This window comes from Halyomorpha halys, unplaced genomic scaffold (genome assembly GCF_000696795.3).
Source record: "Halyomorpha halys isolate HHAL.00 unplaced genomic scaffold, Hhal_1.1 Scaffold742.1, whole genome shotgun sequence".
Classification (NCBI taxonomy): Eukaryota; Metazoa; Arthropoda; class Insecta; order Hemiptera; family Pentatomidae; genus Halyomorpha; species Halyomorpha halys.
In genome coordinates, this window is record NW_027115923.1 from 136,795 (window position 1) to 150,750 (window position 13,956).

The following is a 13,956-nucleotide window of genomic DNA, read 5'->3' on the forward strand; positions in this document are numbered from 1 at the left end:
TATATAAGTCCAGGAAGGGTCACTATAACAAATATTGTGAAAAGGAAATTCTCCAACTTAATAATACCATAAAATTAAAAATAATACTAAGAATCTAAAATAAATAACATAAATTATGTTATACACCAGTAGTCCAGGCAAATTATAATACAACCAAACGTGCAAAAGGTCAAGTTATTTATAATTTAATATGTTGTGAGTACATAAATTAATAGTAAGAAACCAAATTTGCAGCTTTGAAAGACAAGTGTGACCAATGCAATAGCCTGAAACCTGTACAATTTTAAACCTTTTTCAGTTTTTACTACTGGTACTGGTATTTGGTGGGGGGAACAAATCCGGCAAGTGGGCCTAGTGGTCCCTTTTACCTACCCCTGACGGCTACCTAGGTTGCCACCGCGTACTAACCAAAGTGGGAGTGTCAAGATTCATTCTTTGGGACCGCCGAAAAATGAATGTTTAACTGCCCCATGTGGGAATTGAACCCACAACATTCAGAACCGAGCACACTGGAACTTTTATTCAAAACTTTTACAACTGTTCAACAATCAAATTTTTATTAAATTGTAGTCAAACAAATAAAGGATGTACAGAAGCCAATGAAATTTTGTTCTTACAATTTTATAATTTTTAACACCCATGGTTAAACTAAATCACAACCAGAAACAAAGCATACAGACCACAAAGAAATTATTGTACTCTTACTTAAAAAAACTGTTCATATGGTAAAATATAATTTTTTTTTTATTATTAAATTATAGTAAAATCTGAATTAAATAAATAAACGTTTGTTCTGACTATTTTATAATTTTTAACCCTCCTGGCTGAGATAAAGTTTTGAACAAAGTAGGGGCCAGTTCACTTTTTTCTAATGTTCATAGGGATGACCAGTACGAGATCAGAGGTGGGATAATTTTCTTTTTCATCTGAATCTTTAATGTTACAGTAAACTGCCAGAAGCTTGTTAAAGGGTAAAGCACTTTACCCTTTAAGTTTTACAACTGTAACTTATAGTTTCTCATAACAGCACACAATTAAGCCCTTCATTAGAACAAGTAGGTCTACATCTCCTACCAAGACAACTAGATGAAGGTCTTCATGATAAATCTATCACAATAATATTACTATCAGTATCTTCATTGGCAATAGTCCCTTCTACACCCTTTTGTTTTAGGTACTGATTGGACAAACACCTTCCTATAAAAGAGTAGATAAAGCTGGACCACCACTACTCCACGGCCTTGTGCAAAAATTAGTATTCTAGACTATCACCAAGAACCAAACGGTTATTTCATTTTTATTTTTCTTACACATACCCCTCCTTCTCCAAACTCTGAATGACAACCTCCCAATCTTTTACTAAATAGATCCTTCCCCCACATCCCTGATAACATACAAAAAATTCTTACAAACAACCATTCCTTCACTACGCCTTGGACTCAAGTCTCAAAATAAACTATCTTACTTTTTTACTGATACTAAGGATCATATTCCTCTCCAATATTGCTCTAACGTTGTTTACCAGATTCCTTGTTTCTCCCCCAACTGTAACTTTAAATAATTACTTATTTATTTAGTACGTATAACAAACTTTCGGATAATAAATCTTATTTAAACGGCCATTCTTTTTAAGAAATCCAAAACCGTAAAGAAAATTTCCACGTTCTTCTGGTCATAATTCAAAGCATCCAATACACTTGGTCCCACTCCCAATTTATTTAAGTTCATGGAATAGAAATGACATTCTTCAAATATGTGACTGACCGTACGTACACTGTTGCAGTATTGACATTTTGGTGGTGGTTGCTTATTGATCAGATATGCATGAGTTAAATTAGTATGACCTATTCTTAATCTGGCAATAGCTACCTCCTCCCTGTGATTGGAACGGTTTGACGTGGTCCATGGTTTAATGGTTTTTTTTAATAGTTTTTAATTTGCTTGGCGGGCTTTCATTCCAGTGTTTCGGGTAAATAATCTTCATGAACTTAAAGAGTCGGTAATGATAACTATGTTAGTACACGTCACTGTCATGGAGAAGTGGAGTGCTGAGGCTATTTCATGTAATTCAACTGTATATACACTGCATAATTTATGCAGTTTTATTTTATGGGTTGAGTTATTTGTGATGAAAGAGGATGCTGTAGATTCGTCAGATTTTGATCCATCTGTATATATCAAAAAAGGATCTGGAATATTTTGACAAAAACGTGAGAACCTAGTTCTATATTCAGTAGGTGACGTACTACCTTTTGGCAATCGGGATAATTGGAGCATTGTATTTGGTAGCCTGTGTATCCATGGAGGATTGAGGACTTCTGTGATGCACAGAGGTATTTCTTTAAAGAACTCAATAGCAGTATGTGTTCTTTCTGCCAACGGGAGTTTTATTTCTAAAAAAATTTGAATATTTAGGTTTGAAGATGTATTTATGCGTAGGGTGATGGTTTTGAGGGTATAATTTTGAAATATAGTTTATCACTAGTTTTTTTCCCTTCTGAATAAAAGAGGAGGTAGTCCAGTTTCATAACACAGACTAAGAATGGGGCTAGTTCGAAATGAGCCGGTTGCGATATGTTCTAGTCTGGCTAGGATCCAGTGTCTGGCAGAGCCGTAAATGAAACATCCATACTCCCTCTTCAAGCATACCAGAGTCCGGTATAATTTGATAAGTGGGTGTCTGTCTGAGCTCCAAGAGATTCCGCTAAGTAATATATTTAATTTTTTGATTGCATAAGATTTTAATGTTGAGATCTGTTTCCCAATTTAGTTTCCGATCAAATATCATCCCCAGGAATTTGTGGTTATTTGTGTAGGGTATCAAAGAACCGCCTAAATATAGTTTAGGAGATGGTGGGGTTATTCTTTATTGGGTGAAATGGAGGCATTTGGTTTTCTCAGGTGAGAACTTGAGACCGATTGAGAGTGACCAGTTATTAATTCTATTGATTGATTTCTGTAATTTATGTTTAATGGTAATTGTATTCACCGATCGACAATTATGGCTAGATCGTCCGCAAATAGTAGCAGTATAACCCACCTTGGCAAGCTGAATCCCAAATCGTTAATTGCTAGGCAGAATAGTGTTGGACTAAAAACATAACCCTGTGGGACTCCGCTAGTCTGTTCGTGGTCATCGGAAAATTTGTATCCTATTTGTACTCTGAAGTGATGCTGTAAAAGAAATTGTTTTATGTATTGATACATTTGCCCTTTGATTCCGACAGCTGATAATTTTCTAAGGATTATGTCATATTTGATATTATCAAATGCTTTTTTAAGATCAAAAAATATCGCGATTGAGTGTTGTCGAATATCATAAATGAATATTTGGTTTCAGCCTCCAGTGTAACCAGATAGTCCAGTGTGGATCGACCTTTGCAGAATCCAGATTGGAAAGATTGTAAAAAATTATTGCTCTCTATTATCCACATTAATCTTTTATTGACCATACATTCCATTATTTTACTGACACAACTTGTGAGGAATATGGATCGGTAGCTGGTTGCCATCCGCTTTTTTAAAATCCCTTTTTTAAAATTGGAATTATTATTGATTCCTGCCAGGTACTTGGGAATTTCCCAGTGAACCAGACATGATTGTAGTAGTCAAGCAGCCATTTTAGCATGTTATTTGGGGGTATTTTCATCATGTCATAGTGAATTTGATCAGGTCCGGGTGCTTTGTTGCCTTTGACGGTATTTAAGTTATGTTTTAATTCCCATAGGGAAAATGTATAAAATATATAATAAATATAATGTATGGCAGCTTCATTATCTGTCCTATCAGAACCTATTCCTTCGTCAACGATGGTATTTTTAGTGGAATTATATATAGAATATATGCCATCTAGTGGCAAAGATAAGCGGTACGAGGCCTGGTCAGCCATCTTGGTCCCCGAAACAAAGGGGTCAGAACCAACAGAGTAGCCATCTTGACCTGTACAGGGGAAGAAAGAGATAGAACATTTCAAGAAGGTCTCTTCTGATAATGGTCATGAGAGAGTAAAACTTCACACCCAGGCAAGAGAGGCGGCGGCGGCAGAGGGATGAGGAGAAAGAAACAAGAGAGGACCCTTCTTCCATCCTAACATTCACACCAGAACCAACCTTGAAGCTCCAAGAATATCTCAACCAAGTAAAGTGTCATACTTTCATCAATCACTGTAATGAAATCAAATTTATAACCAACAAACTAACATATATTGTAACCACTTTTGTTCAAACCATATAACAAATTGTTTCAGAAAGCTTTAATAAAGATTATTTAAGAATAGAGGTTATTTCATTTGAAAGGCATGATATCAATTTATTATAAAAACAGTCCACTCCATCATTAACAGCAAATTACAAGTAATTCTTTATTTAAACCAGCTTACTAGCATAATATTTGGTAATTTGGGTAATATCCCCCAACTTTTAATCCAGGGAATATCTGAGTTAAACACCTATCATTAAACCAAGGAACAAGCGATCTTCTTGGGGATCCTGAAGTCATCGGTATTGATGCCTTTGCAGCCTTATAATGTTGTTAGTAAGGGCTTTACAACCTCTATCAGTGTCCATAACGGATGAATGAATTTGTGGTGAGGAGACAAGGGACGTAAAAAGAGTCCAATCTGCTCTTTTTAGCACCCATTTCGGCTTGGTATGCATATGATTCATTGTTTTAAATTTTATATGAAGTGGGAAATGGTCACTGCCGTGCAAATCAGTAAGAACTGTCCAATCTATATAATTAAACAACGTTGGACTACCGAGTGTAAGATCAATTGCTGAATAAGTCCCATATCTAAGGAAAGTATGTTCCTCTGTGTTAAGCAGAAGGAGATTAGTATTGTCTATGAATTTTTCTATTATTTTACCTTGCGTATTAAGATTTTGAGAAACCCACAGTGGCAAACGGGCATTCAGGTTCCCCATGAAAAGGACAGGTTGAGGTAGTTCATTAAATATGTCTAAGAGGTGTTGGTACTCAATAAAACGATCCTGTGGCAGATATAGGTTACATACTGATAAGGTAAAATTTATATGGATTTTAACTGCTATAGCTTGGAGATGAGTATTTATTTAGATCAGCTTGGAATAAACTGATTGGTTTATGGCAAGAAGTACTCCATGAGGGCCATGATTTGTATATGGCCCATCTTTCCTATATATTTTTACATTTCTTTCGTCATGATTTGAAAGATTAGTTTCCTGGAGGGCTAGAGAAAATGGATTTATATCTCTAATCAGAACCTTAAGATCATTAAAATGAGTTTTAAATCTGTTACAGTTCCATTGTAATAATGACATAAAAATAAAATAAAGAAGAGAAAAAATTACTTTACATGAATAAATGGAGAAAATATTTAGAAATTAATGAAGTAAACATTAATGGTGATTAAAAATTGGTTTAGTTCGGAATATTTTAGACAAATGAAAATTAAAAAATAAATAAATAAATAATAATAACTGTTAAAGACCAAAATATTTGTTTCTATTTAAGTAAATTTTTTTGGCAACTTTCCAAGTGATTTTCAATATTGTTAGTTATAAGTTTGTGTTTTTTCATTTATTTATTTTTTTTAACTATAAGTAATTTTGTAATTTTAATTTGATACATAAAAATAAGGGATATAAGGAGGTTTAGTGTGTATAAATACAATGCGGAGGTGTAACATGTGCAGAACGATACCGAAGGCAGTGGAGCGAGTGCCTCCATAACCGCAAATGAGGCAGATGGCAGTAAATATTTAGGAAGCATTGGAGCGATCTCAGGAGGCTTTGGCACGGTGTGAGATGCGGCAGTCACGGATTCACGGACACTCCACCACCATTGATTGTTGACCCTGGTTTGGTTTTGAAAAAATCAAAATATTTTTTTTTACTTCACACTTCATTCATGTAACAACACACCAGTTCATTTTTTTGTTTATATTTTAATTTAATTAAATTTGCGTATCAATTGGAAGGTTATTTTTTTATTATTTCATATTCTTCATTATTTTATTATTTTTTGTCTATGATATTTATTTCAGGTCCTCCATTTTATTTTAACTCAAACCAGCGAACATTTAACTCTGAGGAAGAGGTCGGAAAACCCCTCGCCCCAACAAATAATAATAAAAATTATATAGAAATTTTATATTTAATATATAATCAGTTTAAAATAGAAAAAGTGACAGTAAATATCGACTATATTTTACTTATTAATCGTGTTCCATTTTTTCTTGGCTCTGTTTTCTTGTTTTACTTCTTGTTCTCCTTTCTTTGACTTTCGTCCATTCTCCTTTTGACTTGTCTGTACTATTGTGAGGAACAGAAATTTAGTTTGTAGTGGTTATTTCTGAAGAAGGTTCTCTGGAAATCTGGAGAAGGTTTAGCTTCCTCAGTCTTTTTCTGTTTCCAGGTGGAAGATCGTGATTTTTCAAGGACTTTTTGAGAAGGGGTTGATGGAATACTGGAAACGGAGGGAGAGGGTAGAGAAGGAATCATAGGAGAAGGAGAGGGTAAAGAGGAAATGATGAAAGAAGGAGAGGGTAAAGAGGAAATGATGGGAGAAGGAGAGGAGGGTATAGTGGGAGGTGGTTGGGTTATGGTGGGGGGTTCGTAGACAACAGTAGGACTGTGTCTTATGTTAGATAGAGTTGAGATCTACTAGTGGTCTCTGACGACTTCTTATTAATAAAATTACTGTCTTGTTCTTCTGTTTGTACGCTAACACTTACAGTTTATTTATTTTTGACAATATTAGAAAAGTTAAATTGTGTGGGTAATGGGTACATTAACTCATATTTTTTCTTCGCTGCTACATAGGTTATTTTTTCGGTCTCCTGTATAGTCTTAATTTCTTTTTCCTTAGTAAAAGTTGGACACATTTTTGAAAAAGACTCGTGCTCACCGGGACAAATCACACATTTTAATTTGGTGGTTTTTTGCACTGAAAAAGTAACAACAAAGTGGATTTTATTTACATATCGCTTTTGTGTGTCCAAATCGCATACAGACAGTACACCTAATCAGGTTTCTAATATATTGTTTTACAGTAATATTGTAAAATCCTATTTTAATTTCTCGTGGAATAGTGTGGTTAATAAACGTTATAAGTTAATTATTATCTTCTACATTCTAGCCTCTTCTACATTTTGTGCTTTTAATTCTTCTTTTATTTCCTCTAATGTACAACAATTTAAATCGGGATACCATATGACACCTTGGCTCTGGTTCAATTAACCATGTGGCTCTACTTTAATCAGGACTTTATTTAACAAGATTTCACATCTTAGTAGTTTTCATGATTGTATATCTATAAAAACTTCTACTAGGAGGGTTCCAACTTTTAATTTTTTAGCAAATTTGACCTTTCCGATCAAATTATTTATACTTTTATAAATAAAAAAAGACGAAATTTTTTTCAAATCCAAAGAATTTCCCTCTTCATCTGTTTCGACTCTTTCTATTATGAAAAATCTTATACATTTTTCTTTTGTCATTAGTTTTTGTATTACATGTTTTAAATCTGGCTTTTTTTAGTTTTAAGTGGGGAGATTCAGATATATCGTCTGATTTTATGTTTAAAAATTAATATTTAAAAAAATAAATAAAAATAACATATCAACTTGAAAAACAAAATAAACAAAGAGATATAATAAATAAAATATATATACTTTGTAAAGAAAAGAAATAACATAAATAAATGAAACTGTGAATTATCGCTTGTAGACAACGTGTCCTCACTACTCAAAGTATAAACACTGTCTATTTTTACGTGTTATTATTTCTCCTATTCATTTGAAATCCAATGTTATATGTTATTTCTTTTTTATATATACATATGATTGTAAATCTTCTTATATTCTTTTTATTTTTATATAATTTTTCACTAATATTTAAATGGTTTTAGCTGCAAATTTGATTTCTTGCTTTAGGTCCACACAACATATTAAAAAATTAGAGTTCCATAACATTAGGCATGCATGAGCCCTTCATCAGGTATAAATTGACTGAACTAAAGTTAAGAGAATACTAGATGCAAGAGTGTTTACTATATCAAGTAAATTACAAACATATTGAATTAAAAATGTTTCTGATTGAAAATACCTTTTTACCATAGTCTCTCTCCAAGTGCAGAAAATAGGTTGGATAAAGTCCCCTGTCCATACCCTTACGATCTCTTGTTATACGGCATTTATAATGTACATGTTGAGCAGCTGGTTCCATGACAAATTTTTCTAGATTTCCAAAAAAATCACCTTGAATTTCTGAAACCTACAAAAATTAGACACCATGAGTATATTGTATGAATAATTAAAATGTACTCGAGAATACAGCTGAAATAAGGAGGTATAATCCAAAATGATGTTTTGAGTAAAAGCTCACAGTATGAAACAATATAGGAAAACATAGTTAACTAACTCAGAGGAAGGTTTTTTTTAGGAATCTTTTCTAAACATAATTATTTTCACCTTCTCAGTCGTTTTGTTAGGAAGCTAGGAAACAAAATTTTTGGAAGATATTTTTTGATATCAACTGATAATAACTTTAATTGACTAGATGGCACAAAATCCTAAAAATGAAAAATCTGCTGAAGTTTGCGAATTTTCTTCTCTATCTTCAGTACTGTTTCCAGAATCATCCTCTTCAGAAACAGTTTGGTGCATTCAGATTGCTCGAACCGGTCGGTCTTCATAAAACTTCCAGTTTTTTTCTTGGCATAATTCAGAAGAGATTTTACATCATCAATCTTATTTTTGATCAAAGGAACTGGTGGTGAATTCTTTAAAGAGAAACTGGCAGCAAAAAATTTGATCATGTAGTTGAAAGGAATCGTACCTCAATCCTAGGTTTTGGATGCAAGTTTTTCTATAGATTTATACTTCAATATAACATACTTTGTCGTTGTTCTTAGTTGTAGGTTTCTTTTGGGAGAAAGTCTCCAAACCTTCTTCTCATTCATTTATGAAAGGTGGGTCACGGAGTAAATAAAAGGGGGAAAGAAACAATGTTCTTCAAATAAGTTTTCATGCATTCAATGATGTCTTTTTTTATTATACCTTTCATTAAGTCAAAGTTACTGTCACAATCTCTGAAAGAATGACCTTAGGAATTAAATCACTAACTGTAAATTAGTGAGTAAACTTGCATTGAGTTGGCAAATCAAAAACAAAACTTCATGATATGGATTTTTATTCTGTACCCGCAGCATCAGATAGTAAAATGATTTATTTGCAGTTTGGGCATTGCCTGATGATTTTAGAAATGCAGTCTATCAAAAAGGAAATAACAGAGTTGGTCCCTTTTGTTTCTTTCCAACTCCGTAAAAGTATAGAAATATGAACAGTTATAATGTATATGTACATTGGATACATACAACCAAAGAAGTATTTTAAAAAACTGATAGCAAATATTTAGTTTTGGTATAGGCAGGTTCTGAGCATACTCTAAATTGAGAACAAGAATATCATTTCATGATTTGGTAACTTAAATGATTCAATCGTTCTTCTCTGATAAGTTTCCTCCACTTTCTAAAACATAAAATACATTCACCAAATATTTCTGGTAGAAATAAATACTAAAATGGCTAGAATTACTGATTATAACACAGAAAGATAATAACACACATGATATAGTGTTCTAAAGAAGAAAGGGAAAGCGAGCAGGTCAAGAAAACAATCATAACAAGAGTAATCGCAGAGAATTTCAGAGATTATAGTCAAGATCGAAGATTTCAGACGAGGGAATTCAAAAATCTTTACCATATCTCCTTATTAGAGCTATGTCCTACTTCTCTAGACAAAATAAAACATTTACATTAAAACTAGATTACTATGTATTGGGTAACAGTTATTATATTAATAAGTATAGAGTAACTGTCAAACTAATCCATTTTTTTTCAAACTAATCCAGTATTTTTATGTATTTTTCATGTATGTATTGAAAGTTAGTTTTTGCAGCCGTTCGAGTTGCCTTGTGGTTCCAGTCGGTAACCACCTCATACCGCTTCCTTCCATTTGTAAACAAAAACGTATTTTTCTCTTTGCGATCGCTGTATAAATGCGATAATTTCGAGGAATGTTTCATTGGTTTCAGAGAATGGTTCTACAAGTGCCTATAAGGCCACATTTTAAAAAAATAATCGTTAACTCATATTTTTGCAACTCATTTTCTCCTTATTATTTGATTTCTGTTTTTAAAACCTAATTTCAGTAAATTCTATATTCAAAAAACACAAAATGCTCCTTACCAAGGCGAACTCTACTGCACCAGGCGGGAGCACAACCCCCACTTCTTGCCAGCCTTCTAACGTTAGGAGGCCTGTTTCAATACCCTGGGTCAGTGTAATCTTATTCCACTCTCGTACTTTCTCACTTTATTCTTAATACAAAAGGGAAATGAGGATTGTAACTAATCTTAATTAATTTTGAAATTTATAATAAAACAATCTGTATTTAATGTTTATAATTATGAAAAGATAAATTCACAAATTCTAATTCTGATATCTTCTTAGATATCTGTCTTTCTGCTATGTTCAGCATAATTTATCACTCCAATCATAATATTATTTTGGAAAAAATTATTTTTCAGTTCACAATAGATTCCCACTCATTGTTCAAATTCTGATTTGATTTTAGATGCTATCGCTTTGATATAATTTTTGTTGTGGTCGTCTTTATTGGGTGATACACGCAAGGCTGATACTAATTTCTGTAAATACTTTGGATAAGGCGAAGTTAAAATATTATTAGCCCTTATGACTTTGTAACATTTAGTAGACTGGAAGTAAATTAAGGCCGATGTAATAATCATATTAGAGGAATATCTTTTTTGATTTTAAAGAGTAAATTTATTTGATCTTTGAAAAAATTTAGTTGAGAAAGTTTAATCTGTTCGTTTTGATCAATGAGCTTATCTCTTATTTAATTAAAATGCATATTTAAATTGTCTACATGAGTATCAGATAAAGGAACGTACTCCTTTCTAAGCAAATAGGCAATCATATTTTTTAATTTTGACCACTTATTAATTTTAATGTCACTGCTACCAATAATGAGTTGCATTTCATTAACAAAATTTTGGTTATTACAATGAAAACATTTTGAATCCAAATTTTCAGTAATTTCAATATGATAATTAAATTTATAATTTTCAAATTCAAGTTGATAAATAATAATGGAATTTTCTTGCATTTTAACAAAAGTATCGCTTTCTCGTTAATCAGTAACTGCAGTTTTAATGATGATGAATTTGCTAGAAAACTGAACAAATTAATTTTATCAGCCTCTTGTTCAAATAATTCTGCTTCTTTATCTCTTCTCTTTCGTTTTTCTCCTCTCCTCAGGTTCTGTTCATTTAGTTGCGGGCTTTTTCGACAAATAATGCTGCAAGTTAGGGAACTGTGTAAAGCAAGAACCTGGTTTTAATTTAGGACGAATAGGGGTAGTGGAATTACGATTCAAACACGATGGTTTTATATCGTCAGTTGTGAAATGTTTGATACAAACAACTGAATTTGAAAACAGCGACCAATTTTTTCTGGGAATCAATTCAGCAATTATTCTCTTTCAGGAAATGAAATGTTGCAATATAACCCAATTTCTCAGAAGATCTGGAATAATTGCTGGTACAAAAAGAGACACAACATTTACAAGGCATAGTGAACCTTAAATTTCTTTATATCAGAAAGACAAAGAATATAATAGTTTAGTGCTGTAACACTGGCTCAACGTTGATCGTAACAGAAGAAACAGTCGATACAGTGAACAGTGAGGAGCTAGAACTAACTACTAGTAGGTTAGGGTAGGCTTCCTAACTCTGCTACCCCCACCATCACACTACCGCCTGGTACAGTAATGTTCGCCTTGTCTTGTTTGTTTATTCAGAAATTAAGGCGTAAAACCCACCGGTCATCAACACCAACACCCCACTCATGTACACACCCAGTGTTCAATAATATAAATGAAAAAAAAAATACATATATATGTATAAAATAGATAGATAAAAATACATAACATATAAAAAACCAAACACATAATATATAAAGTATACAAAAAATACATAATATACAAAAAAGCATATATATACACACTACATACAGCATATATATAAACATACGCATACATTCGTATATATACATTATATATTTACAAATAGTCCTTGTATTCCCCTTGTCTTTACAGATCCAAAATCGGAACATCCATTCAGTAGAAAATAGAAAAGTAAATTCTACTAATGTTGATACGTCCCCTGAAGCGGTACATTAAGCCTTAATATAAAAAAGACCATCAGTTCAGTAAATTGCTTTTCTATTCCATCAAATTTCCATTTATATCTTATTTTAATTTTATAGTACGCCTTCCACTGAAGCCCAGATGCACATCCACTTTTGATTAGCTGGTGGGATATAGTGGACTGTATATAATGAAAATAAAACATGGTTAACTGAAAAAGAAAATCTATTGTCTAAGTTACAGGTAGTAGGGGGTGGCCAAAATAAAACATTTGTTGTTAGATGTGTTAATGAATTTAGAATAACTGAGCTATGGAAAACTATAGATTTAATGATGTGGTTGATGATGATGATGATGGATGTTAATTATGCTGAATTAGGTTAACTTACTCCATTTTCCAGTTACTCCCTCCTTATTTCTTGAATTCTTTCATTTCTTGATCTCTCTTTCTCAGCTCTGGGGAGGGGGGGCAGCACTTCAGAGTCTCTTTACTCGCGCATTTGCACTAAAGATAATAGTGAAGAAAAGAAAAAAGAGAACTGCTGTTGGCAAAAAACAAACAAGATGGCTCTCTAGTACAGGTTGCTTCTCTTCCCACCAAGAGCACTGGAGGAGGTAAGCTTTTAATGCTGGTAGTGCCTTTCTTATGGGAGCCCCCAATCCAATTCAGACTTTCGGTTGACCTTGAGTTACCCGAAACATGCTTTATTTGGCATGTAGGAATATATTAATTAAAATATAAAATACTTTTCAGTTATTGTACTTCTAATTTAAGTATAAGACCAAATATGTTAAAAAATCATTGTATATTGTTCAATAATCTTATTTATTTATTTAATATTTGTCTAAAACTGTTCATACTTTGTTGTATATGAATATGTATGTTTAATATACATATATTATTATTACTATGGCACTATGGTCCTGCAAGAACCCGGGCCTCCTCCACAACAGCCAACAAATCTACACGGTCTCTTGCTTTCTCCTTTCATCTGTAAACATTCAAGAGCTTCAAATCCTCCTCCACATCATCTAGCCATCTGATTCGGGGACGTCCTCTTTTCCGTTCTCCAACTGGTTTGCTATAAACCATCTTTTTGGGTATCCTTTCATCGGGCATCCTCTCAACGTGTCCTAACCATCTTAATCTTGGTCTTTTAATTAACGCTATGATGCAGGGTTCCCCATATAGATTTATCAGTTTCTCATTTCTTCTTCTTCTCCAAACTCCATTCCCCGAAACTCCTTCCCGTATCCTTCTCAATACCTTTCTCTCCCAGGAGTTGAGCATCTGTTCTGCTTTTCTTGTCAAAGGCCATGTTTCTCCCCTATAGATCACTACTGGCCTTAAGATGGTTTTGTAAATGACCACTCTCATCCTTTTAGAGAGCTCTAAAATTCAGTATTCCTGCTGCTATCCTGGCTTCTATTTCGCTCTCTACTTTGTTATCATCTGTAACCAGGCTTCCCAGGTACTTAAACTGGTTCACAGAACTGAAACTGTGGTCTCTGAACGTCACTTTGCTATTCCCTTCCTTATCCTCTCTTGAGCTTTTCATGTACACCATTTTGTCTTCATTCACCTTAAGGCCCAATTTATATGCTGCTTCTTTGAATTCCTGGAATGTTCCTTTTAATGATGCTCGGGTTCTTGTGGCAATGACTACATCATCTGCATATGCTAAATGTTGAGACAGTCTATTGTAAATGGTCCCTCCTGGATTAGTTCTGATTGAACGAATAGC

At 33.2% G+C, this 13,956-nt stretch overlaps 1 protein-coding gene across 2 annotated transcripts in view; it reads right to left on the reverse strand.

Annotated features, from left to right (window-relative positions):
• Positions 1 to 13,956, reverse strand: part of ktub (Tub domain-containing protein ktub) — a gene marked incomplete in the record, with an annotated part of 57,914 nt that overhangs the window by 32,177 nt on the left and 11,781 nt on the right. For both annotated transcript variants that reach the window (XM_014428698.3, XM_067052908.1), the window contains 1 exon segment: positions 8,085 to 8,252. In XM_014428698.3, coding sequence (XP_014284184.3) covers positions 8,085 to 8,252 — 168 coding nt within the window.